The sequence below is a fragment of the Perna viridis genome, chromosome 13 (genome assembly GCF_037379345.1).
Source record: "Perna viridis isolate PV_CMFRI_1.1 ecotype Kerala chromosome 13, ASM3737934v1, whole genome shotgun sequence".
NCBI lineage: Eukaryota > Metazoa > Mollusca > Bivalvia > Mytilida > Mytilidae > Perna > Perna viridis.
The window spans coordinates 10,088,632-10,114,736 of NC_142457.1; the positions used below are offsets into that span (position 1 = coordinate 10,088,632).

The 26,105-nt window shown below is 33.0% G+C and overlaps 1 protein-coding gene across 2 annotated transcripts in view; it reads left to right on the forward strand.

Annotated features, from left to right (window-relative positions):
- LOC148599516 (ADAM 17-like protease) overlaps positions 1-26,105 on the forward strand; it is a 39,479-nt gene that overhangs the window by 3,065 nt on the left and 10,309 nt on the right. For both annotated transcript variants that reach the window (XM_088557708.1, XM_088557709.1), the window contains exons 3-16: positions 1,009-1,139; positions 2,698-2,786; positions 4,245-4,342; positions 6,041-6,138; positions 6,810-6,943; positions 9,597-9,692; positions 11,040-11,123; positions 11,360-11,498; positions 13,750-13,860; positions 17,229-17,347; positions 18,387-18,456; positions 20,493-20,616; positions 22,420-22,527; positions 23,809-23,871. In XM_088557708.1, coding sequence (XP_088413834.1) covers positions 1,009-1,139; positions 2,698-2,786; positions 4,245-4,342; positions 6,041-6,138; positions 6,810-6,943; positions 9,597-9,692; positions 11,040-11,123; positions 11,360-11,498; positions 13,750-13,860; positions 17,229-17,347; positions 18,387-18,456; positions 20,493-20,616; positions 22,420-22,527; positions 23,809-23,871 — 1,464 coding nt within the window. The remainder of the gene's footprint in view (positions 1-1,008; positions 1,140-2,697; positions 2,787-4,244; positions 4,343-6,040; positions 6,139-6,809; positions 6,944-9,596; positions 9,693-11,039; positions 11,124-11,359; positions 11,499-13,749; positions 13,861-17,228; positions 17,348-18,386; positions 18,457-20,492; positions 20,617-22,419; positions 22,528-23,808; positions 23,872-26,105) is intronic.

A 26,105-nucleotide genomic window follows, 5' to 3' on the forward strand; every position in this document is an offset into this window, starting at 1 on the left:
TGTAGAAGTTTCACTGTATAGATATCGGTGTCCTGATAATATATATGACCTTTATATAATTAATTGGAACGAACGCCAGTGTTTGAATCGGAAACTGGGTAATATTACATAAATTCTATGCTAACCAATCATTTTATTTTTTAATGTAAACTTCCCGTTCTAATACAATGTACAAGGAAAAATCACCCATAGACATGTGTATGATATGTTTTTAAAAAGGTACATTGTAGCGATCTTTGGGTCGCTAATGAATTTGACAGGGAACCAGTTTATGAACCAGATTATGCAGCTGGCAATGAATATTCATAAATATTTGGGTGTGCTAATGCATATGACCTATAAAGTCTTGTAACGAGCCTCAGTGCCTGAATCGGAAACTGGGTAATGTTCAAAGCTAACTGATCATTTCATGTAAACTTCCCATTCTCATTCAAGCAAGAAACACACGTAGAACACACGTGTATAATATTTAAGAGGTACATTTTTATCTCGTATGAATCTAGAACTATAACGCTGTGGCGGTGAACACGGTGAAGATCTGCTGGATTATGTGGTGTATAACTACACATTAATGCAAATCAGATGCGAATATTAAATACAAAAATTACGAGTGCAAGAAGTTGCTAACACTATTAGCAACTTAAAAACATTCAATTGTTGATATGATCCATATTATAAGGCCTACAAAAGTCTGAGCGATTGAAGGGGATGTTTTAGCAGTTTTCAGCCAATATCTTGAAAACTATAGATAAGAAACTTTCAATTGATGAAATGATCCTTATTGCTCTTACCAAAGTCTTCTTTGAGTTAATATGTTGGTCAACTCCTTGTTAGAGTTATTGCCCTTGAAAGGCAAAAATTTAACCAGGTAAGCAATTCAGGCTCCTAGGAGCCTCTTGTTTTTGTTTCCGAATTTTGCCTCTTGCTACACCAAAAAGGGGGAGGATGTATTACAAACTTAAGTTGCTGATTGTCCAGTGTATTTTGCACTGTTTTGATCTTTTTCAGGGATTTTCATTTGATGTTAAAGCAGTCTTCAGTTGTAACGAGGCTAACAGAAATATCTATAGTAGCTCCAGATGGTAAAAAAACACTCAATAAAGTCAATCTACAGGACTTCCTGGTTGGAACTATAACAGGTAATGTATTAAATAGTAAAGGCCTGTTTACATAATCAACTTTTTCCATCAAAATTTTTGTAAAAGATTCTTCTTACAAAAGGCTTTGACAAACTTTGATGGAATAGAATTCTGTCATATATTAAGAAATTTTTAGACAAACTTTGGTGGAAGTTGACCAATCAAAATAAATTTTTCAGAAAAGTTTCAGAATGCAAATAAAAAGCACATAGCAGGTGTGAGATTTATATCCTACACATTTGATTGGTTTTCATTACTTATTTTTTATCATCTCAATGAGCAACATTGACAAAGTTTTCTTCAAATACTTGAAAGAGATTTAATCATGTAAAACAGGCAGAGATATAGGGGAAATGTCTAGAAGACAGTAATATGAGTAGTAAAATTTTGAAAGTGAAGATTAGTGAGGTTAATATGCAAGAAGTTAAACAAACTGTTAAAAATTACACATAAATGTTATAGTTACAGTACCTGAATCGATCTGTGCTACAGAAATTGTGATCGATCATCAATCAGTTTCCGATCAGTCATCGATCCGTCAAACCGATCCATTTAACTGATGATCGCATCGCGTGACCACAGAGCGGTCAGTGTATTTTACAGTTTATGTTGTTTTCTTTGTCAATTATACACGTATTTACATAATGTAATAGATTTAAACATCAATTTATACTTTTATTTCATATTTCTTTTATTTTAAACAGATCATCCGTCATTTTTACATAATGAAACTGCAATCAGATCGGTTATCTGTCCATCAGTAATGAATCAGTCAGCAGTCATCGATCCGTCAAATCGTTGTACATGTATGAAAAGAGTATTGTTTTTCATAAGATTTTTAAGAACGTATGATTTTATGTATTTTTAAAGCACTAAAACATGATTTTACCATACTGGTCCTAAAAATATGTTTCCATATGTTTTTTTTTTGTTTTTTTTTGTTTTTTACGAGGGGAGGTATTTTGACTGTGCAGTGCTCTCATGATAAACACCTAACTCTACTCAACTGTGCAAGATTTCCTGTACTTTACTCTAATCATATACAGTTGAGTCCAGTTAATGGCATAACCTATATGTCTGAAAAAAAATTGCAATTAACAGAATTTATCATTTCAAGGGATAATACATGATATTTTTCAATTTTTAAGTGGGAGTATATTCTTTCCTCATGTTTAATTAGATTCCGGCTTCGATGTCTAGTCAAAAGGAAGAGAAAATATTGTTGAAAAGACATATTTCTTAAGGAAACTGAGGAATTTCACTAACGACATATTATTGTTTTACCCATTTAGATACATTTTGAGTAAATTTTGAGAAATATTTATGCAATTAAGAGGAATTTTCTCATATTTGGCCTTATGTTAGGCAAGTAAAAGGATTTTTTAATATGGAAAAGATGGGAATTTTTTTGTTTTTTTAGTTTATGCAACTAATAGGTATGCAATTAAGTGGAATCCACTGTATAATGACTTTACCTTTCTTCTATCTATAGACCACCTTTTTTCTATATATGCAATGTAGACTTGACACCACTTAGCGTCATTACTTATAATTTCAGGTGATGATCATGCCCATGTTGAGGCTCATTGGGAAGACAATCTACTGAGTACAACAGTTACAACTTCAGATGAAGTATATGTTGTTGAGGTAAGGTATATGTAAATGAAATTATTGGAAAAAATCATTTAAATGCAATAGTTTCGATATTTGAACTACTCTTAGAATACCAAGGCTAAATATATCACCTGGATATAGCTGAAATATTGCTGCTTGGACGTTAAACACCAACAATCAATCAATCAGTTAGATTATGGTCAGGCTTGGGAATCTTCTCAAATTAAAGGCTAATTCAACCAAAATGTCTTGAAAAAATGATCTTAAGTTGGGTCACTACAGTAAAAGAATTATTATTACAACAATACTTACTATGAATTTTAAACATACAACTATTAATGAAATGGACTGCAGGAATACAGAAATACCTAGAAAAATTGTGAGCAGAGCTCATTTGTTGATACCCCCAACCCCTCTATAGAAAACATAAAGGAAACCTTCAAAGTTATTTTGATCGAAAAACAAATTATGTGGTGCACAATAGCATCACGTGATAAAGATTATATGAAAGTTTTAGAAATTTCCATTTACCCGTTTGAGAAGAGTTTATAACTGGGGTGGGTGGGGGTGGGGGGGGGGTGATGGGCAGAGAGCAAGATCACTATACATCTCCCTCTTTTCAAGTAGGGGGTGTAACAGTCCATCTGAAAATAAAACAGGAATACTAAATGCATGATGTACATTCACTGATAGAATGATTTGATCTGAATATCAAAAATATTTCATCTTTATCCATGCACAGGAACTTGCGCCACTATCAAATATGAAAATATTAGTTTTTATTTTCTGCAGAATTCATTGAATAGATGTGATTTCCCCACAGATTAGCAGATATCTGTTTTTATTTACATGTTTCTTGATTTTAATATAATAATTCTTTATTTTACTGTATATTTATTTCAAATTTACCAATTTCCAATTCCCTGTTGTTGCTCTTGTCTCACTTCTGTCTAAATATTGGACAGGATAAATAGTGAAACATTGTTTTCAGTTGTTAATAAAATTTTAGTATCAGTTATGTGAAATAAATCTTTGTTAGTCAGATATACCAGGCTTTCAAGATGTCAGGTGTTACTACTCCAGGTAAGAATCATGCAAATTGTGATTCATGGTTGGAAAGCCTACATTTTTTTTATTTTTGATATTTTGTTTAAAATGTTATATTAAACGTATGTTAACAAGTAGTTTTTTATATAACCCCTGTTCATAAGAGCTTTAATGTGAATTATCTCCGAAGAACAGGCAGATTTGAATGAATAATTATACATTTCATCGAACAGGTCTATAAAGCAACTTAATTACAAAAACAAAAATATGTAGCCTTTTTTGGGGATATTTTTGTGTATAATTTATTACTGAATTTGCATGATTCTTAGTTTGAGAACTACTTAATAAGTAATATTTTAACCACTGTTGCCAATAACTAAACTCTGAAATTTCAAACTATTCATAACCTTTTGACTATACATGTACATGCATTATTTTATTAAGCCTTCCTGGAGACATCTTGGGCCCTCATCTAATCACAGCCTGATTGCCTACAGACAGTCAGACATAAAATGGAATGAAGATGCAGTTGCTGGTGAAAAGTAAGATTTAACATCAGTATGAGTTCTACTACTCTAAAATAATAAGGTCTGTTAAGAAATAGGGTTGTTTTTATTCAGTGTTATAGGATTTTTTTTAAATTTTAAGTTTCCACTGGAAAACTCCTAATGAAAATTAACTTGCTCACATTTGAAGTTCAAGTATACTTTCCATACTTGACAAAACCTTTCATAAATTCAAGTGTTCTACTTCCAAAAGGGACAGTAGGACATAATAAACAATTTTCCCACACCAATAATATATTTGCCTCAGGTTACAGGAAAGGGGAATCATAATTGACAGCTATTCCAACTTAAAAAAAGGCAGAGTAGTAGGTAGGGTGTAACGATTCCATTACCTGAGGATAGGATACATATCACGATACCTGACTGACGATACAATACATATCACGATACCTGACTGAAAATATGATACATATCAGGATACCTGACTGACAATACGATACGTATTACAATACCTACATGATGGCAGATCTTCTTTTATGTCACTGAATATTATTACTTCTAGTAATCAGATGGCTTGTTCAAGCTTTAGTTTATGCTAGTTTCTGCCTCCACACAGCTGATTTATACTCCGCTGGTGGAGTAACAAGTCTTCTGGTTACCATGGAGTGATGAGTCTTCTGTTTACCATGGAGTGACAAGTCTTCTGGTTGCCATGGAGTGACAAGTCTTCTTGTTACCATGGAGTGACAAGTCTTCAGGTTGCCATTTAAGTACGTTTTTGTTTACTTTGGGTACTTCTGGTCAAGGCAATTATAGAAATGGATCGGAATCGTGTAAATGGTAATAGTAACTGGAAATATCGCGATGCATCGGTGCACTGGTAGATTGTTGCTCCCCTGTAAGTAGGACACAATGGTATAATGTAAGGCAGATTTCTACCTAGAGAGCTATTGAAATTGGAACTGGTATCATGCTGTCAATGCTTGCATTGTCTGGCAGTATTTGTGTATACGTCTTTAGGAAATGATACCACATTATTGCAATAGATTCTGGCTTGAACTGTTTGGGAAATAAGCATTTTCAAGAATTTGATTAAAAACTACCAAGTAAGACTTGTATTTGAGTTTGAGAAAGTGACGAAAATAATAATTCACCAATTTTGTTTTAATGACAGATCACTACATACATGTACTAGTCAATTTATTTCTTTATGTGCTTACATGTATAGTCCTTCATCACTTTTGTTGATTCTCAAATCACTTGATTGGAGATACTGGCTGAATTTTGAATTTTATGAATTTTTAACAAAAATTCTTGACTCATCACCCTCTGCATAATTCTTAGGTAAATCTGTACTTAACGCCCTCTGCATAATTCTTAGGTAAACCTGAACTTAACACCCTATGCATAATTCTTAGGTAAATGTATACTTTACATCACCCTCTGCATAATTCTTAGGTAAATCTGTACTTAATGCCCTCTGCATAATTCTTAGGTAAACCTGTAGTTATCACCCTATGCATAATTCTTAGGTAAATATATACTTTACATCACCCTCTGCATAATTCTTAGGTAAACCTTTACTCTACTTACCCTGTGCACAATTCTTAGGTAAACCTGTACTCCACAATACCCTCTGTATAATTCTCAGGTAAACATGTACTCCACAATACCCTCTGCATAATTCTTAGTTATACCTATACTTAACATTTGTATTGCATGTTTCTTTTCCAGAGTAAAATTTTGTGGTCAGAATGATAGATATGATACGAGTCATCATAGGGTCAGTGAATATGACATTCAGATGGAATTCCTTGACAAGGCCTTTGGAGGTAGATTGAATTACTCATTAAACCAATTTTATCAGGGGTTCAAATTTACTTTCAAGAATGGAAGGTCCAAGACTTTTCTGAATTTCAAGTCAATGGAAATCAGAAGTCCGCAATAAAGTGTAGGTAGAAGGGTTTATGTCAGGTACCCTGGTAAATGAAATTTTAAAGGTTGATGGTCAGGTACCCAGGTAAATAAAATTTCAATGGTTGGAGGTCAGAAATTGAGGGTTCTAAGGCTACAACTTATTCAGGCATGATTTTTTTTGGCTTTGAATCTGGATTTTACCATTAAGTTTTTTTTTTAGTACTAATTCTTTTTTCAGTTTCAGTAATTTCCACTTTTTTAGCCTCATAAAATCATGTGTGTTACTTGAATCCTGATTTTGTTCTGCAAACCCTCCTTTATCAGTTCTGTGAAGTGGTTTGTCAACAAATTAACACCAGGTTTTTCTTTTCAAAATTAGACAGCATGTATATTTCTGAAACCAGTTATATATGAAAAATAAATGAAAGTAATTGGAAGGAGTAAACATATTGTAAACAAAATGATGGAATTTACTTTATGATTCCAAGATATGATGTACGCAATTTGTGTATTTAGCCATGTTATCAGAATACTTGAACAGAAAAATCTTAAATTTTATAGAATACTATTTTCTCTTTATTTCCAGGCAATGTTCGAGATAAAAGAGACGTTCTGAAGAATTTTGGTAGTAAGAAAGTTTGTAAGCTGTTTTTAGTAGCTGATTACAACTTTCATAAGAATATTGGTGAAGGGAGAGCACACACTACTGCCAATTATATTGTAAGTGTTTACAGAAATGTTGGAAATTTTCACTGTTTCTGCAATCAATCTACACTCATGGATATTTAAATTTGTAGTGGTTCTTTTAATCTTATTAATGTTTTTTTTTTTTGAAAATATTTACAACAGTCAAGTTGTAGGATTTACCATAAAAATTGTAAGAGTAAAAATAAAATAAAAAAAAAACAATTTTCAGTTAAAAATTCTGTTTTCTGGCTTAATCTATAATTGATTGTGTTGTGGGTCATTTTCTGCTCTAATTATTTGTTACCTAACAGATGAATTATTACATGTATATAGTAGTCTTTTGGGAAGGCATAGAAAAAGAATTTTTTTCCTTATTTATATGATTATATAAAAATAGCAGATGTGGTATGATTGCCAATGAGACAGTCATCCACCAGAAGCCATGCAACGAACAATTAAACTTCTACAGGTCACCACACTGTCTTCAATGATGGGCAAAACCCATACCATAGAGCAAACTGTAGAAGGCCCCAAATAAATTATGTGAATCTATTTATAAAAGAGGAAAATCGAACTTATCTATAGACAAAACAAACGAATAACCATGAACATAAAAAAACAATGACTAGTGCCATTGAACTACAGGTTCCTGGCTTGGGACATGCACGTAAAGTATGTGGCAGTGTTAAACATGTTTGTGAGCACTCAAGACTCCTCTAAAGATAGGACAGTGGTGGGAAAATACAACAATAAAACCAATCAACGAACCCCATTTTATTTTTCAAATCACAAAATTTATTTTTTTGTTATACAGTGAAACTTCTCGAAACCGGCCACCACTGGGACAAAAGGAAATGGCCAGTTTATAGGGGTGACCGTTTTTGTGAAAAATAGCAATGCATTCGAAGAGCTGTTTCCATTAATGTGTTCTATAACCATACACCTTGTCAGTTTTCTGGTCGAGGCATGTTTAATGCCTATTCAAAACTTTGAGCTCTTTATTACACTTCAAAGCTTGCATCTTTTTTAAATGATTTGATTTTATAAAGGGTACTGCAGACAAAACGGTTTTGAAAGAATGTGTATTAAAGATCAAAGGGCTATTGATGGTAATTAATCATTTGTATGGTTTTATCTAACTACCTATCACCAAAGTTTAATGATTTCATCTCTTTATTGTTTTGGCATGGATATTAATTAATAAGTGAACAATAACCAGTCAGCCAGAATTGAGAGGTTGTTTTTACTTTAGTAAGGTAGCTAAAACTTTGGAAAACCGGCCAATGTACGGTTTTCAGGGGTGACCAGTCTTTTGAAGACAAAACACACAGGTTTTAAGGTATATTGGTTGGGACTTTTGAAAATGGCAGGTTTGAAGGGAAGACCAGTTTTCTGAGGGTCCGGTTTGTAGAAGTTTCACTGTACAAACAAAATTTAGAGAATATACATTTTTATGAATCAGCATATCTCTTCATGTCTGTTCATTGGTCAGTCTATGTACATTGTGAATCAAACACTTCCTAAACAATTTAAAGATAAGAGCCGATAAAGTTGCTCATACTAAGATATATCAGTAGAAAAAATGTATTATTTAAGATCATCAAAGGAGATAAGGGTTCTTAGTCTGTACCTTAGAACATATGAGCACATGTTGCCTATGAAGATCTTAAATAAAATATTTTGGACAAAAAATGAAAAAATTGTCATAGCCCAACCTGCCTGTCAATAAAAGCCCTGACTAAAATAGCTTTTGTTGATGGAATATCTTTGATCTTTTCTGTTCTCATCTTTTTCTTATATCAGTACATGTATTTTGTATTGGTGTTTTTTTTTCTTTTTGATGAGTTTTACAACAAAATAACAGAAGTATTAGTAATGGTAGTATTACTATAAGCTACATCTATATTTATCTTTTGAAAATTAAAGTTCAAACTTTGAATGATTTGGGAGAAAAACAGATTTTTGACAAATATTTATAAATTACTCAATCTGGCAAACATATTTTTCTTTAAGCCTGGCCTTATAAAATGGATAGTGCTTTTATCCGTGGTCATTGGTTCTCATGATTTGTCAAAATTTCATCAGTTCAAGGAGTTTGGAATTCAGATCATTTAAGGCCAAGAAAAAAACATATGTCTGATTAAGGTTTCATTGACTAAAATAAATAAAAGTAGGTGGGTAGGTTACTAAAAGTAGATAAAAAAATTTTATATTTTTAAAATCACTTTACATGTATATAGACACTTATGAGAGTATTTCTTGACTTTAATAGTGCTCAACTAGTGAATGATAGTTAAGCAACATTTTATACAAAAATTTGTAAAAACATGTTCTACTAGGGTAGGTAGGGCAACTTTAAACAGACAAGTTTTTTTTTCTGGCCTAAGCATCGTAATTTTCAATGGAAATACACAGTACCTGAACATTTTTAAAACATGGGACTTTATTTCATTCATTTTGATCAAAATTCTGAAGTTTATATGAACCAATCATACGTCATTTTACATAACAAAACTGTGAACTGACAAGGTCACCAGTCATCAGTCATTGGTCAGTCAAATAGTTGTACGGATCAGTTCAGGAACTGTAACAGTGCATCAGTAATTTGAATTCATAGTTTGACTGAATACCACAAAAATTTGAACTGCATGAAATGTAGATGTTCCCTGATATCTTTCTGATTCAGATAGGAACCATGAACAAAGTGAATGAGATATTTAGGAGAACATCATGGCCAAGTGATAGCTCTGGACTTATTGGACTTGGATTTGAGATAGCAGAGGTATAAATATCAGAATGAAATCCAGGTCATTTGACCCAATATTAACACAGGGACTGCTTGTATTTGACACCTTTAAATTACAAGATCTTTCAGTAAACTGATACAAAGAATAAAAAAAATGCTAAATACAAAAATGTATTTCATATAATATATTGGAAATTTTTGTAAGCTGTTTAAGGAGGTAGACCTAGGGTAAGGGACACAACTACAAATCATTGGAACATTTGTATTCACCATATGACATCAATCTCATGTAAGCATCAAAGTAACTTGAACTGATTTCATTCTGTTTCAAATGAAAGCTTGAAAGGCTTTGGTGAAATTGAATATGATACATCACTGATTTCAAGAGTTATGTCCCTTATCCTAGGTCTACCTCCTTAAAGTGCCAAATAAGATAGTTGCATTCTGCTCTTTAACCAACAGACTCAATGAATTTTTTTTCAAGCTGTTTAGATTAGACAATTTTTTTGTTTTGCCAGTGAACATTTAAGATCAGCATTATACACACACTGCCTGCAGTTAGGACAATATAGAATTACAGTATTACCAAAGAAAGAAAGAATATATGGCCCAAGACAGGATGATTGTCATTTCTGAGTATGGTGATTTGGTATACCACACTATACTGCAGGCAGTATCTGTTATGTTATACTGACTGTCATTAAGTCTTTTGTGCAGATAAATTCTTAAAAAAATCTGATGTATTGTTCTTTAATAGAAACAAATAGAAACTGATGGAGCAGGTGGTACTCTTGTTTGAAAGGTGGTATTGATGTTCAGGAGGGTAGTATTCGTAAAGGAAGGGTGATTTTCCAGAATAATTATGACCCACCACTATGTTGCGGACATCCTGTATTGATCACTCTGTCCATGCGTTGTTCCATAACAATTGTGTCCAGGCTGTAACTTTGTGTAGGCTTTTGATGTTTGACATGTGGGTAGGTCAGCTCAAGGTGATGTGTTTGTACCATGTGTGTCATAAAGGTCAAATTAATGATTTTGTAATACAGATTCATGTTTGGGTTGCAACTTTGTTGTCTTTTGGTGTAAGCTTTTGATATTAGGCATTAGGGTAATCAGCTTAAATTTTCTGTATAATTGTTCTTAATTTATTTAGGCTATGGCATCCTTAGAGATGGTTTCCATGGTGGGATCCATAGAGATGGTTTCCATGGTGGGATCCTTAGGGATGGTTTCCATGGTGGGATCCTTAGGGATGGTATCCATGATGGGATCCTTAGGGATGGTTTCCATGGTGGGATCCTTAGAGATGGTTTCCATCTCTATGTTATCTTGTTAATCTTTGTAAACCAATGAAAAGAAAATTGTTTGATTTGTTTCTAGCTTCAGATATACCAGAATTATACAGATGAACCAGGACATTATAATTCACCTACAGAAGGCTGGACAGCTAACTCTCTATTAGAGGTAATCTGCTGCCCAAAAGAGGTTTTATTTATACATATTTTTGGGAAAGTGAGGTATTCTGCCTCCAAAGAGAGGTTTTATTTGTACAAATTTTACGAGGAATTGATTCACAAAAAGAGGTTTGTTTGAAAATAAATTTGGTTTCCAGTAATAGATAGGTTATGATACATTACATTGCACACCACACAAAACTGTATCATTATCTATTACATGTATTACAATGTATTAATTTTCAGGCTTTTAGTCGAGACCAACAGTTTAGAGGATACTGTCTTGCACATTTATTCACATTTCATAAGTTTGAGCGAGGAGTGCTTGGTCTTGCCTACATATCATCCCCAAAGACAAAGGATCCTGGAGGATTGTGTTCTTGGGGTAGGTAAAAGTTATTCAAAAATTGGCAATAATAAAAAAATTGTCTATTGAAAAAGAACATAAATTTTCCATGTGTAAAGTGCAATTAACAATATGCACAATATGTGAAGTGCAATAAACAAAATATGCAAATGTAAAATTTATGTTATTTTTCAATACACAAAATTTTTATCACAGCCAATTCTTAAAAATTATAAATTAATTGGAAAACATTTTTTTATCTTTGAACATAAGAAAAGTAGCTCTGAATTTAACTGAGTAGGGTCATGTCAATATTTTGTTATCCATTGAGATATAACAAAATTATTTTAACCCGTCAGATTACAGTATTTATCTCAAATTAATTTATCTTCACCAATCATGACCTCTAATTGGTTATTTTTTTATTACAAACAATCAAAAATAAAATAAGTAATTGATTACCATCAGATACTTTCAAAAATGTAATTAATTTAATCAATTACAATTACCCCATGTCTATATATACCCATCACCTTGTCAGTTTGTTCTTTGGTTCATCTGCTGGTCTGTTTATTGCAATAAGAACTGTATGAACTTTGCAAGAGGGTTGAACAACATACCGGTATGTAGATAGATGTGCATAAAGCTAGACAATTATTGTTTGATGCTTTTCAAGAGAGATAATCCAAATTTTGGGTTTCAAAGAGTGTTTTCATGCTTTTAAAATTGTAAGTGCAACTTGAGATTAAAAGGTTCTTACATGGGTGAAAATTAAAGACTATGTTTTTATTATATAGATAGCAGTGTTTTATCAATTGTTCCCAGTGTAATAAATTTCAATAATTCACACTGTGAAATAAATTCGGTAATTTCTCTCTAGGACTTTTTTCCACCAAAATGTCATATAATTTATATCAATCATCCAATGACAGAATTTAAAATTCAAGTTGAAAATATAGATATGACACGAATACTTGAGGATTTAATTCATGCCCAGAACAAGTTCCGCACACTCGTTAAATCATTCTTTGTCACTCCTGATAATATTTTGGTTATTCACACTTTCCAGTTGATTATCCTATTAATCTTTCATGAGTTTGAGAAGTCTATTTTACCAGAAGAGCTTAGCGGAACAAGATAACCCAATCTTTGATCTGCAATGAGTATAAGTACCAGTTTCTTAAGTAAAAACATATGTATTTTTTTGCTTCTCCTAGAGAGAGCCACCATTTATGGAAACGTAGTATATAGTGATGTCAAATTTTCTCTTGCCTTTGCTTTTAATATGTCTGTGACGCTGGCTCTTTTAAGACGTTTCATTGGTAAATAGAACGACTTTAGACATGCACACATGACCTTGTCTAACAACTGTTGTCTCAACTAACAAAGAGCCATTACAAGAAGAATCCTTATCTCACCTGTGGGTGAGATAAACCACAGGAGGCCAGTGACTTCACCATGAAATGTTCTGTGACATCTTGTAAATTCAATGAAATTTTGGCAAGCAGTGTGTTGTGAATTGAAGAGCTATTGAAGTATTAATCTATTTTTAAAGTGAGAAAAGGAATCAACACCACCAGAAAATCTCAGGTATCCTTGGATAAGATTTATAGAATTGGAAATATTACTATTGGGTGTCTGAGATTTCTTTGTCTTGCAATGACTCAGTGTTGTTATATTCTTAATATCTCTTTTACCGTTGAAGGTCAAACTGGTGTGCTTTCCTGTAAAACATTGTTGCTATGAAATGAAACAGATAGAGAACTTATTTATATATTTATTATATAGAAAGCAGTGATTAACCCAATGTTCCCAGTGTTATTTTTTTCGATAATTCACACTGTGAAATAAATTCGGTAATTTCACTCTAGCGCTTTCTCCCGCCAAAACGTCACAACACGAATATCAAACTGCCGTTCACAAAATTTTTAATTTATGTTGAAAATAACAATGAATAGTGGAGGAAATCTATATAATACATAGGATAATCAATTGGTTATTGTGAACAACCAAAATATGATCACTCATGCCAAGAATGCATTATGATTTAACTTGTACATGGAACAAGTTCTGCACATGCGTTAAATCTAGGTGTTTTTGGCACTCATGATCATATTTTGGTTATTCACTCTTTCCAATTAATTATCATATTAATATCAACCTATGGGTGTATGAAATTTCTTAAATTATTGCTGTTGGTTTCAAAGCTTATCATGGCACATCAAGTATTTTTCCAAGTGATATATTAAGTTAACTTAGTTGTGTTATTTAAAATTTTTTTTTTTTTCAGATTTTCTTCATAAGGGTCATAACTCCATGTTAAACACAGGACTTAGTACCAGCAAGAACAGTAAAGGATACCACATCCTGTCATTGGAGGCTTCACTAGTCACAGCACATGGTATGTCAGTCTTCATTATAGCCTCTTAAAGAATGACTGCTATTTTTTATGGCTTTGTGAATATTTGGATAATCAAATGCAGAATAACCGAAGTATTTTCTTTATGAACTAATTTTCACTACTTTTTTGCAACAGACATAGTGGTAATTGGCATGAAAAATAGTACAGATTAAGGAGGTAGATCTAGGGTAAAGGACACAACTCTTAAAAATCATTGGAACATTTATATTCAGCATTGTATATCAATCTCATGTAAGCATCAAAGTAACTTGGATTGATTTCATTCTGTTTCAAATGAAGGCTTGATAGGCATTGGTGAAATTGAATATGATACCAACATATCACTGATTTCAAGAGTTGTTCCCCTTACCCTAGGTCGACCTCCTTAAATAGATTTTTTTCCTTAAGCACTCAATTATTACTTTAAAAACTGCAAAAAATTTACTGTCAAATTTATTAAATGGACATAGACTTAGAAAATTGATGAATTTACAATAACAAAATTCATGAGTGCTTCCACAAATTTGCCAATCATCTTCTCCCTGTTGAAATTCTTGAAAGAAAATTTGTACATTCAAATCAGAATAAGGCTGATAGAGAAGCATACAAAGCAAAATTTCATCGTCACCAAAAATACCTGTTATTTCCCCTTTCTTCTATGTAAAGTTTAGTGATTTATAGAAATTACTTTTGTCCATTCTTCTCTTTATCTGTCCATCCATATATCTTGAAAGTGTGATTCCTCTTATTAAACTGCTCTATGAAACTTATTGATAAAAGTTCAGGCTTCATATGAATATGTGCAAAAAAGACTATTACTGATTGTTGGGCACTGTTAAAGTACTAATGTTTGTGGGGTACCAATTTTCGTGGTTTTCATGGGTAAACCAAACCACAAAATCTGGTTCCCAAAGGAAAGAAGAAATCCATTGATGTGTATACTGAAAACCTAAAAACCACAAATTCAGGAATCCACGATTTTGTGTTACTTCCCTAATCCACAAAAATTGGTATCCACGAATTTAAGTACTTTAGCAATACTTGCAAACAGAGGTACAATGCATGGGTAAACTTCAGTCTTCTACTTTAATTATCAGTTGGCTCGTATGGTTTTATTTTTCTTCTAGCTTTGAACAAATATATTAAAATCTCTGTAGCGACTCATTTCAAAGTAATTAATTGTTATATAATTCAACCATACTTCGTTAATTATTAGGACGCTGTTCCAAGATTTCATATTATCGATATTAGGTTAATATTGATATGAAATCTTGGAACAGTGTCATAATAATTCATGAAGTTTATCTTCCATGTAAACCATTCATTCTAGATTCATTTTCTATTAAGTTAATATGTGTTTTTCTTCTTTTTTTCATTTGGCTGATCAATGAAGAATTGGGTAAGAATTTATACTAGATAAGTGAAATTACCACATGAACACCAATACACAATGAAGAAAATTTTTAAAAAGTCATTACAGCTTCTGAATAGATTCTCCTTCAGATAATATTGTGTTAAATTATTTCTCATCACGAGGTAGTAAAATATGGATTTTCCATATGCAAGCTTAAATACCAGTAAGTGTACTAAAATCTAAATTTTACTACCGAGAGAGGAGAAATAATTCAAATTAAGACTTGGTGAAAGGAAGACTACTTTCTTCCAATTAAGTGCAGAAAAAGAAACATAATTTATAGGGACATTACTCTTAGAAATTGAATTTCTTTTTAGTGGCTTAAGAATCCTATGCATATTTAATTACTTGATATTAAGAGAAATACCAATGTCAGTTTGAAATCAAAGGTGAGTCTGATTAAAAGTACTTCTAAATATATAGGATAAAATAAATGTAGAATGTAAAAGGCAAAGAACATATAGAAACCAAATGAAAAACATTATTAAAACTTTTTATTGCAAGGCTTTTTTTGTAGCCCACCAAACGAAGTGGTGAGGTATAATTTGATACCCTCCGAAAAACGTCCATCTGTCCATCTCTCCAACCCCCAATTGTTTCCAGATGATAACTGGAGAACAGATTAATAATTTTTTTTATATACTTTGCTTAGTTGTTTCAGACCATAAAATACACATTAAGTTTAATTTCAGCAAAATCCCAAATGTAGTTTTTGAATTAGGCCATTTATAACATTTTGCTATCCCCTTTTTAGCTCACCAGGCCGAAGGCCATGTGAGCTATTGCCATCATTTGGCATCCTTCGTCGTCGTTAAAAATTTTTCAAAACTCTTCTCCTCTGACACTACTTGACCAGTTGGATCCAAACTTAGTAAGAATGTATTTTGTGGTATCCTTCATAGAACTGATGTGGAGATTTAAAAAATATGGCCGCTGTTACTAAAAATAAATCATAAGAGTCAGACAGTAGTTTTTTGCATATATCTCCAAAACCGTTTGTTTTGGCCAAATTCTTTCAATTGCAGAAATGATTGTTATCATGAGGCCCACAAAAGTCTCCAGGGGTCAAAGTTGTCTGACGACTCGATGTAAGAGTTATTGCCTTTGAAAGGTGAAAGAATGATGTTTTTTAAACAGTTTTCAGCCAATATTTTGAAAACTTTGATAGATAGATTGAAACTTTCGGTTGCTGAAATGATCTTTATGATAAGGCCTACAAAAGTTTGTGGGAATCAAAGTTTTAGGATGAATCCTTGTTAGAGTTATTGCTCTTGAAAGGCAGAAAGTTATGTGTTTTTGAATGGAAAAAATTAACCAGGTTAGCGACTCAGACTCCTGGGAATCTCTTGTTTATTTTGCCATGTTTTTGAGGAATTGAATTGTCCTGCTTATGACATATACAATATTCTAATGTTATCAAAAAGGACATAGTGACAGAGTGTTTGAATGCAAGAGGAAAAGGTCATATATGGAAGGGTTATTGCTTAAAGTGAATAACTAAAAAGTAAATGATAAACCATAAATACTAAAATTTGCATGGAATTTTTCTCACATGAAGTTCTTATAACTGCACTCTGCTGTGTCCCACACATCTTGGTGTACACACTTTTGATGTCAGTTAATTTATTGCAGTGACTTGTTTAATGTGGGAGCAAAAGTTATAAGCTCTTGGTAAATTACTTTGTGTATAAAAAGCCTATTTATAGACTTTCTACACAGGTGCTTGTCTCAGAACAAAATTGACCCCTTTAGTTATTGTAAGGTTTTGGGGTCAACATTTTTCTTAGACAAGTGCCTGTGGTCCTCTTGCATAGTAAAGATTAAACTGGGAAGATGAGCAAATAGTACCATAAAGCTTAAAATACATCGTGTTAAAATAAACACATGCAAAATTGTCCAACATGGAAAATACAGGTCTTGTGTAGATTCACCAAATTTTTATTTATGTTTGTAGGTCATAATTGGGGGAGTGAACATGACCCAGATACTGCAGATTGTGCTCCTACATCTGAATATGGTGGACATTACCTCATGTATCCCTATGCTGTTACAGGATATGACATCAACAATAAGGTATTACTTATATTTTGTTTATTGAGCTACTGAAGTTTACATTTCTTATATTGCATGTATGATGGATGACATCATTTTGAAATTGGTGTCATACATCAAATTTGTTAAAACCACCTCCACAGTAAAGTTTTCACCAGGTTTTCATTTTAAGTAGACAGATTTTTACCATTTCCTTTGTGATAGGACGAGAGAACTTTGCTGTAATAATTTTAAATGATTTGAGAACAGTTGTTGAACAATAATTACATTTACTTTGCATATCATCAAAACATGTGAATAATAATTACATTTACTGTGCATATCATTAAAACATGCCAACAGTAATTACATTTACTTTGCATATCATTACAACATGTGAACAATAATTACATTTACTTTGCATATTATTAAAACATGCCAATAATTACATTTACTTTGCATATTTTTAAAACATGCCAACAATTTTATTTACTTTGCATATCATTTAAATGTGCTAATTTCATTGGATAATCAGCTGGACACATGATGTTTCAAGATTCAGTGAAACACATTTCTAGCTATTTATATAAGCCACGTCCTCATTTATTTATTGCTGTGTATTACATTCCTATATTTAAATGAAATCTAACCTAAACAGTGTTTGCCACCATGTAGCCTTGATACAGATGAAACACAATAAGAGAAATATGTCAGATGTATTTATAAGAATTGAATGTTTAATTTTTTTGTGTTTTATTGGTGTGTAAAAGCATTGAAAATGTGCTATGTCAACACTTACAGGCCTATGAAATATAAGAAATGATACACTCAATTCTTAAATGCATTTTAAACTTACTGACTAGGTACTGTAAACTTCAAATTTTTGCAGTAGTTTTATTTTCACTTTTTTTGGCAGTAAGACCTGTTACGAGAAAAAAAAGCAGCCATGAATATTTTCTTTGTAGAAGATTATAATTCAATTGGTAGAACAAAGTAAATTGATTGCAGAGACCACAAAAAATAAGTCCCTGCAAAAACTTCTCAGTTTAAGATATGAAATTCATTTTTATTTTCTTGGCAGTTTTTCAGCAAATGTAGTAAGCAGTATATATATAAAGTATTGGAAACAAAAGGACCAAAATGTTTCACAGGTACTTATAAATATTATAAGATCAGAATCCACATACTTGTTATTTTTGACAAGAGTTGTCTATCTTTGAACAAATTTATGTCAGATAACAAAACCAATGTAATTAATATGGCCTGGGTCTGTAAGGTATACAGTCAAAGCTGTCTTATGTGACCTCTGATGGATGAGACACATAATGGTTATGTAAGACTGGTGGTCTTTATATACAGGTTGGTCATATATAGAATGCTTTTCAATCATATAACGAGATTGGATATGGTGAATATATCAAAGAGACAACAACCCCACTGGGATGGAAATGTCAGTTCAAGATCACTTATGAGTCTTAAATGAATGACAAGGAAACCTTCACATCACAAGGCAGGCTGCAGCTGGCCCAAAAACAACATTGTATACAGGTACAGTGAAATAGTTGCCCATGTATACCTGTAAAGTTTGGGAGGGGGTTGTTTATGTCACAGTGTTAATATGTTAGGTTGTGGTCTTTACCACTATAGAAAATTTCCTTTATACTATAAATGCAGTGGTAGCATGGCAATATACTCCTAGGTAGCTAAACAGCAATGCACTGATTCCAACTATGGTGTTTCATAAAGAACATTAGCCATTCAAATTAATATACTATTTATTATGGACAAATAGCATAGATATAACTAACAATAACAATTATATGTCATAAAATCCCACCAGAGCACTAGAGAAAAATCAGGGACCCCCCCCAACCTTATTTGGTTTGTTTACAAGTAGTAAACATGACTACTATAGTGGAACGGAATGATTATTGTCGTGGGAACTGGGTCAGGTCAACAGTTCATAAACTATGGTCGTATATATGTATAAATGGGGTATGTACACAGGAAAAATAATTCAACCTGGTCGTTGATTGAGATAGACTGTGCTGGAGCGCTGTGGTCACTTATAAAGGGTTATTAAGGTATCTAGCCCTGGTAACAGGTCACAGTCTCCCAGAAGCAGACAATGTTGGGGGTTTTGTATTCCCTTGGGGACCCTTAGAATTATTAATTGGTTGAGTGCCCCCAGTCATGGTAACAGATGCCCCACATACGTAAAAACAATAAATGGGGGAAATACAGAAAGAAGATGGCGGCACCCAGTGATTAAACCAGTACATGATACACTTAAAGGAAATGGGCTGAACAGAATTTATTCTGGGGTAACAGTATATCCCTTACACATGAAATGATGGGTGAGAAACAGGACTAGAATGGGAGAAACAAACTAAAGAGGGGACCTGACTACGGGTGAGAAACAGTGAGGACGAACTTGTACTTACGAACTTCCTTAAGATACATAACATACAATGGCATGCACAAATATACATAACGAGGTGATTGTGAGTATCTACGGCATTCACATAAATGTTCCACTCAAGCTAAAAAGAAAACAAGAAAAGAAAGTGCTCGAGTAGAGCCATAGATTACTGAACCTTTACATCAAGTCTAAAAGTCTTATCCTTAACATGTTACATACCTTTGAAATCTTTGTTACCGTTGAATACAGGTGGTTGCTTTGATAGGCTTTACTGTATTTACTATTTTTGCTTGTAGAACCAACATATGAAAGTATCTACATGCAATATAAAAGGACAATAATTCTGCTAATATTGCCTACACAAACAAAAGAGATCTAAGAGTTCTTCTTTATCTAAGGAACAACTGTCATATTTTTTCGGTCTATGAAAAAATAACCTCAATCATGTGGTGCACACTAAATAATTTGCATAGCAGGTTATTTTCAAGTGTGTACCACGGGCATTGAGGTTATTTCAAATAGATAGAAAAAAATATAACAGCCATTCCTTGTTATTTAATTTTAATATCAAATTTCAAGAAGTAAATCATTAAAAAAGGTTGATGACATCATAGTCATATTACAAAAGTATGTCTATGAGATGATGGACAAATTGTTTTATCCAGTCAGAAAGTGTGTTACATCTTAAATAAAACTAAGGCATAGTATTTCTGTTCATCTTGTCATATTGAATCACCTTTGTTTAGTTTTGGGTTGTATTTTCAGAAAGTTCTGATGTAACATTTTGTGGAAATGGTAAACTTGAGGAAGATGAGGAATGTGATGCTGGTTACTATGGTGATAATTGTTGTGATAGAAATTGTAAACTCAAACCAGGTGCAATATGTAGGTCAGTAGATCAGTATGTTACCATGAAAATTTCATCGCAGAGTTTGTTTTCAGTAAGATGAAAATTTACACAATTACCATGGCTTGTAGGTTTTTTTTCAGTTTTATAGAAATGAACTTAAATCTTCACTAACGAAAAGAATTTCTGTCAATTAACTTGAACATTTGAGCATTCATTTCATATATAACAAGAATAGGTATGGTGTATATGTCAAAGAGACAACAACCCCACCAGAATTAAAATGTCAGCTCAAGGCCACCCATTTGTCTTCAATGAACAATGAGGAAATCCTCATACTACAGGGCAGGCTGCAGCTGGCTCCAAATCATCATAATACACAGGTACACAGGCAAATATTTTTCATGTGAAATTCATGTTAATCAAGCTTCACATGAAATTCATGTGAAATTCACATAAAATTAACATGATTTTCATGTGAAATTCACTAAACACGAATTTCATGTGAACATTTCATGTGAATTTCACGTAAAGGCTCCATTCACCTGAATTTCATGTGAACTCTGTCACTTAGTTTATTTGCTCAATTCAGGTGAAAATCATGTGAAATAATTTTGCCTGTGTACAGCGAATGAGTTGTCTCCATATACTCAAATAACATAAAAAAAACTAAAGGTGTAAACCAAACAAGACATACAGATGCCAGAAATTCCTGACTTGGGACAGGTGCAAAAATATGGTGGGGTTAAAGTACTTTAGAGTAATCACAATCCTCCCCCTTTATAATCCTGTCACTGTGGAAAAAATATTACACAATTAAATACACCTAATAATCAGTTCAGAAAGGTCTGAGTCCCTTGTTACAACCAAGAAATTGAATATATATTACACCAATGTAAATAAGGACTATTAGCAGTTAACTGACATACCAGCTCCAGACCAGTTTAAACCCACAAAAAGTTGTCCCATCATATGTAAAATCAATCCCAATTCTTTCCATGCAGGATTGAGAATCATGGTACATCAAAGTCATGCAATAAGGACACAACCCCTGTCATGCCATAATCTGCTTTTCAGTATAGTGTTGTGGCAGGAAGGCCTACCTGTGTTGTAGTAGGTAGTGAGATTTAAATAGCCACTTAATTGACTTGGCTAATGGATTAATTCTTTAGTTGAATCGGTTATTCACTGGCTTGTCACCGAGCGGTCTAGGGTTCGATCGTCTGTGGCGGAGTATAATTTTGTTAGTTAAATCATGCTCTCCTGTTATATTTAGCACCCAACTAAAAAACCCACGGGCTTTGGATAGCTAATGAGCTAGTGTTAGAGTTGTTAGTGGTACGAAGACTCTTAAGGTGGGGGAAATGTGGCAGGACGGTCTACCTGCGTTGTAGTAGGTAGTGAGATTTAAATAATCAGTTAATTGACCTGGCGAAAGGATTAATTCTTAAGTCGAATCGGTTTGTCGCTGACTTGTCACTGAGTGGTCTAGGGTTCGATTGTCTGTGGCAGAGTATAAACTTGTTAGTCAAATCATGTTCTCCTGTTAAAGTGTTTTAATTTCTATGTAAAGACATATTTAAAGATAGAAAAAGAAAATTCTTTCACGTAATACAGTTACATTGATGTTTTATACTTCCATCAATTTTACAATTGTATTTACATACATTTGTACCTAAAATTTTGGTTTTTTTTGGAACATTGTATAAAACTGTTCAGAAAGAGTTGTGCCTATATTTATTGCTGTCACACTATTTAGTCTATACTATTACAAGTAGCAAGGGTGGACAGGAGCCTGTTTTGTCCTAAATCTAATTATTTTTGCTTTGGTTTTTTTTATTTCAGTGGATGGAACTATGAATGTTGTCTACTGTCAACCTGTGATTTAGCTCCTAGAAATACGCCGTGTGGCACTCAGAATACTCTAAACTGTAAAAGGGACGCTATGTGCAAGTATCCTTTTGTAATGAAACCTGTATCACAGATTATAAGAAACTATTTTGCTGATTCACCGTATTTCAAAGTGATTCCATTTGTGTGTTTAAGCATTGTGTCATATGATATTTTGACCCCCCACAAAATATTGACCCTTGGGTTAAAATATCATATGATAGCTGTGATGTTTTAACCCCCCTGTTGTGATATTTTAAAATGTCATAAGGGGGGTCAAAGTTTCGCTATGACAATGGTATGGTGTTACAGGCGTCCTATTGCCCAGGATAAGTTAAAAGTACCATTTATTTTTCAACATGCATCTACTAAAGGACAACTTAAATTTCACTTTGGGCAAGGTTGATAAAATTTTAATGTCATACCCTGTTTAGCAGTGAACCAAGGTTAAGGTAAATATTCAAAAATCACACTGTGCAGTATGAGGAATACATTATTTAGTATTGAGCAAGTATTTTGAGACTGATATCTGTTGTATTCTGATTCATTCTGCAATGACATAATTTCTTACACTTTTTACAATCATATGTACTTGGGGAGACTTCTTATTAAAGCATGGAATTCCTTCCAGGACTGTGAGAAGTTCTGTGAGTGGAGCACAAGAAAATTGTTGAAAAAATCAAAATTTCTCTTTATAGTAATGTTCAAGAGCATATCACTTCAGTTTAAAAGCTATATACCTAGAGCCAAGGTTAAATCTGTCATCATTTCCCTCTTCTGGGATGTTATGGTTTTGAAAACAGAAATCCCGTGTTAATAAAGTTGCCTGGTAATTTTATTGTGATATTCTTTTGATGAACTAAAAATTTGTTGGAAAATAATTCAAATGCAGTTTCAGATAGCAGCACAAACATCAATCTGCCATAGTTCATCTTACATTTACAGAAGAACCCAAGATCTTCAATTGTCGCACTGTCTAAAGTTGTACATTTTTTCCAACAATTTAAAAAGAGATAGCGTATTTCGGCAGGTGTAAAATTTGTCGATTTCAAGGCAAAAAGGTATTCAGAAAAAAAAATTACTGTTTCTTATTTTGGCGATTGCTACAGGTGCTCAAAGTACTGAAGCCCAGAGTAAATATATTGTGGAATTATTTTTGGTGCTTTCAGACAGACTGCTAAAATAGGCTAAAATCGGCATCCCGTGAAAATTCCCTGCTAGACGGTAATCTAAAAACTTTCAATCATTAATTAATTTACAGTCATTAGCAATCTGGTTTTTTCCTTGATTTAAGTTTAGAAGTTATAAAGTTCAAATTTGATTATTTTCTTAACCTTTGACCAGTGGATCTAGTCTTTATTGTCCGGAACCAGAGAATAAAAGAAATGATGAGCCATGTATTGATGGGTAAGTCTAATTTCTTTGGTCAATTTAAATATATTCTTGGTTCTCTGATTGTAGATGATATTCTAAATTTGGGAAAAACTCATTAATTTAGTCTTTTCCCCATTTCTGGTAACGATTATTTTGTGTAAATTGGCAGGTCACACACTGAATAACTATTAGAGATTTTCACGTGGGAAAATATTTTTTAAAGTAAACATATGATTTCTAAAGCTTAAAAATGCTCTTGCTATCTACAAAAAGGTAATTGGCTTTTAATTTATTGTAATCTTTTTGGAAGGCCAACAGTGTTTCAGGCAACAAAAGTTCTGCTGTATGAATGTGTTTATTTTGGTACCAGTTTTATTTTTCAGTTACGCTGTATAATTCCAAAACGATGCCGGGTTTCCCAGATAGGAATAATATCTATTTATCTTTAAAAAATCACTTGGGGAAGGAGACATTTTAAATGTTCCTTGTCCTGAAAATGCTCTCTACTTTGTTCAAGGCACAATAATTAATGAGGGAAGTAATTTTTATTTTTTTTAATCACAATAATTTTGAAAGAACATGGCTGTATTGTGCTGGAAGTCGGTTTGCTATTTTCAATTTTCAATAATTTCATCTATGGCAACTTCCCTACAGCACTTGCGTATGGAGTGTTCATATCACAACTCATACGTTATGCCAGAGTTTGGCGAAAGAACGCAGAGTTTTTGTATCACGCTAGAATTCTAACAAATAGGCTTCTGGAACAGGGTTATGTTGCTACAAGATTGAAGTCATCACTGCAGAAGTTTTATGGTCGTCATCATGAACTTGTGGATCGTTATGGTGTATCCATCTGCACCATGAAAACTGATTTATTCAACGGGTCATATCTTTTCCTTTCCTCGTTTGGCTACCCCAGACTAGACTTTTTATGAGCAAGTCGGCAGATGTTTCAATAAAAGTAGGACGCTTATCCTACCGGTGCACCTGATCCATGCTCCCAGTTTTTAGTGTAGTCTGAGTTGCTCATTTGCTTTTGTTACTTTGTATGTACGATTTTAATTACTTTATGTTGTTTGTTGTGTATGTCTGTTTTCCATGTCTGGTCTTTGTCCCTGGATTACATTCTTTTGATTACCGCTATAATCTTGGTTCCTTTGATTACTCTTCCATGTCTGGTCTTTGTCCCTGGATTACATTCTTTTGATTACCGCTATAACCTTGGTTCCCTTGATTACTTTTCCATGTCTGGTTTGTCCCTAAATTACATTCTTTTGATTACTGCTATAACCTTGGTTCCCTTGATTAATCTTTGATTACCGCTATAACCTTGGTTCCTGTGATTACTCTTTGATTACTGCTGTAACCTTGGTTCCCTTTATTACTTTTTGATTACTGTTATAACCTTGGTTCCCTTGATTACTCTTTCATTACCGCAATAACCTTGGTTCCCTTGATAACTCTTAAGTAGCTGCCAATGTGTAAGAATCATGCAAAATCTGTAAAAAGTGATATACCCCAAAATGGCTACATATTTTTATTTTTGTAATGAAGTTGTTTTATGGGTCTATATTATGAAATGTATAATTATTCATTCAAATCTGCCTGCTCTTAGGAGATAATCAACATTGAAAATCCAATAGATTCTATTGTATTTGAGTGTCATTTACAGAGTTATCTCCCTTAATTTTGAAATCTACAGTGCATTCTATACTCAGCGTCACATAAATAACATACTGTTAAAATTTGAATAAAAATATTTTCTACGACTTTATTGACACCTACCGTCGTTCAAATTGTCTTAAATGACTTGCTCATTTGTTTAGCCAAACGGCTTCTCCCTAAACATTGAATCGTTAAATTCCGGTCAGATTTTAATTCTCTGTGCCAATATTTACATTGTAAAAAGTCGGCCATGTTTACAGTGATCGGGTTGCTAGGAGATGTTGTTTACGTTTAAATGGTTTGTCCAAAAACCGAAAAACCCAGAATGCACTTCGGCGTTATTTGGGATATCTCAGATTTATTTTATGTGAACAACGTACAGTACCGAGAAGTTGATCAAGCAGACGATTGTCACTGGAATTCGACGGGAACTTATGAACTTTGTTTGTAAACAATCGTCCCGTAGAAACCAACATGGCGGATATTAGTATGGGATTTTCCCTTAAGGATCTGTTACGCATGATTTAAGCTTATAAGCGACTCGTTGGTACTAACATGTCATTCATATATGCGAACTATCTTCATATTAAATAAAAGAGAGA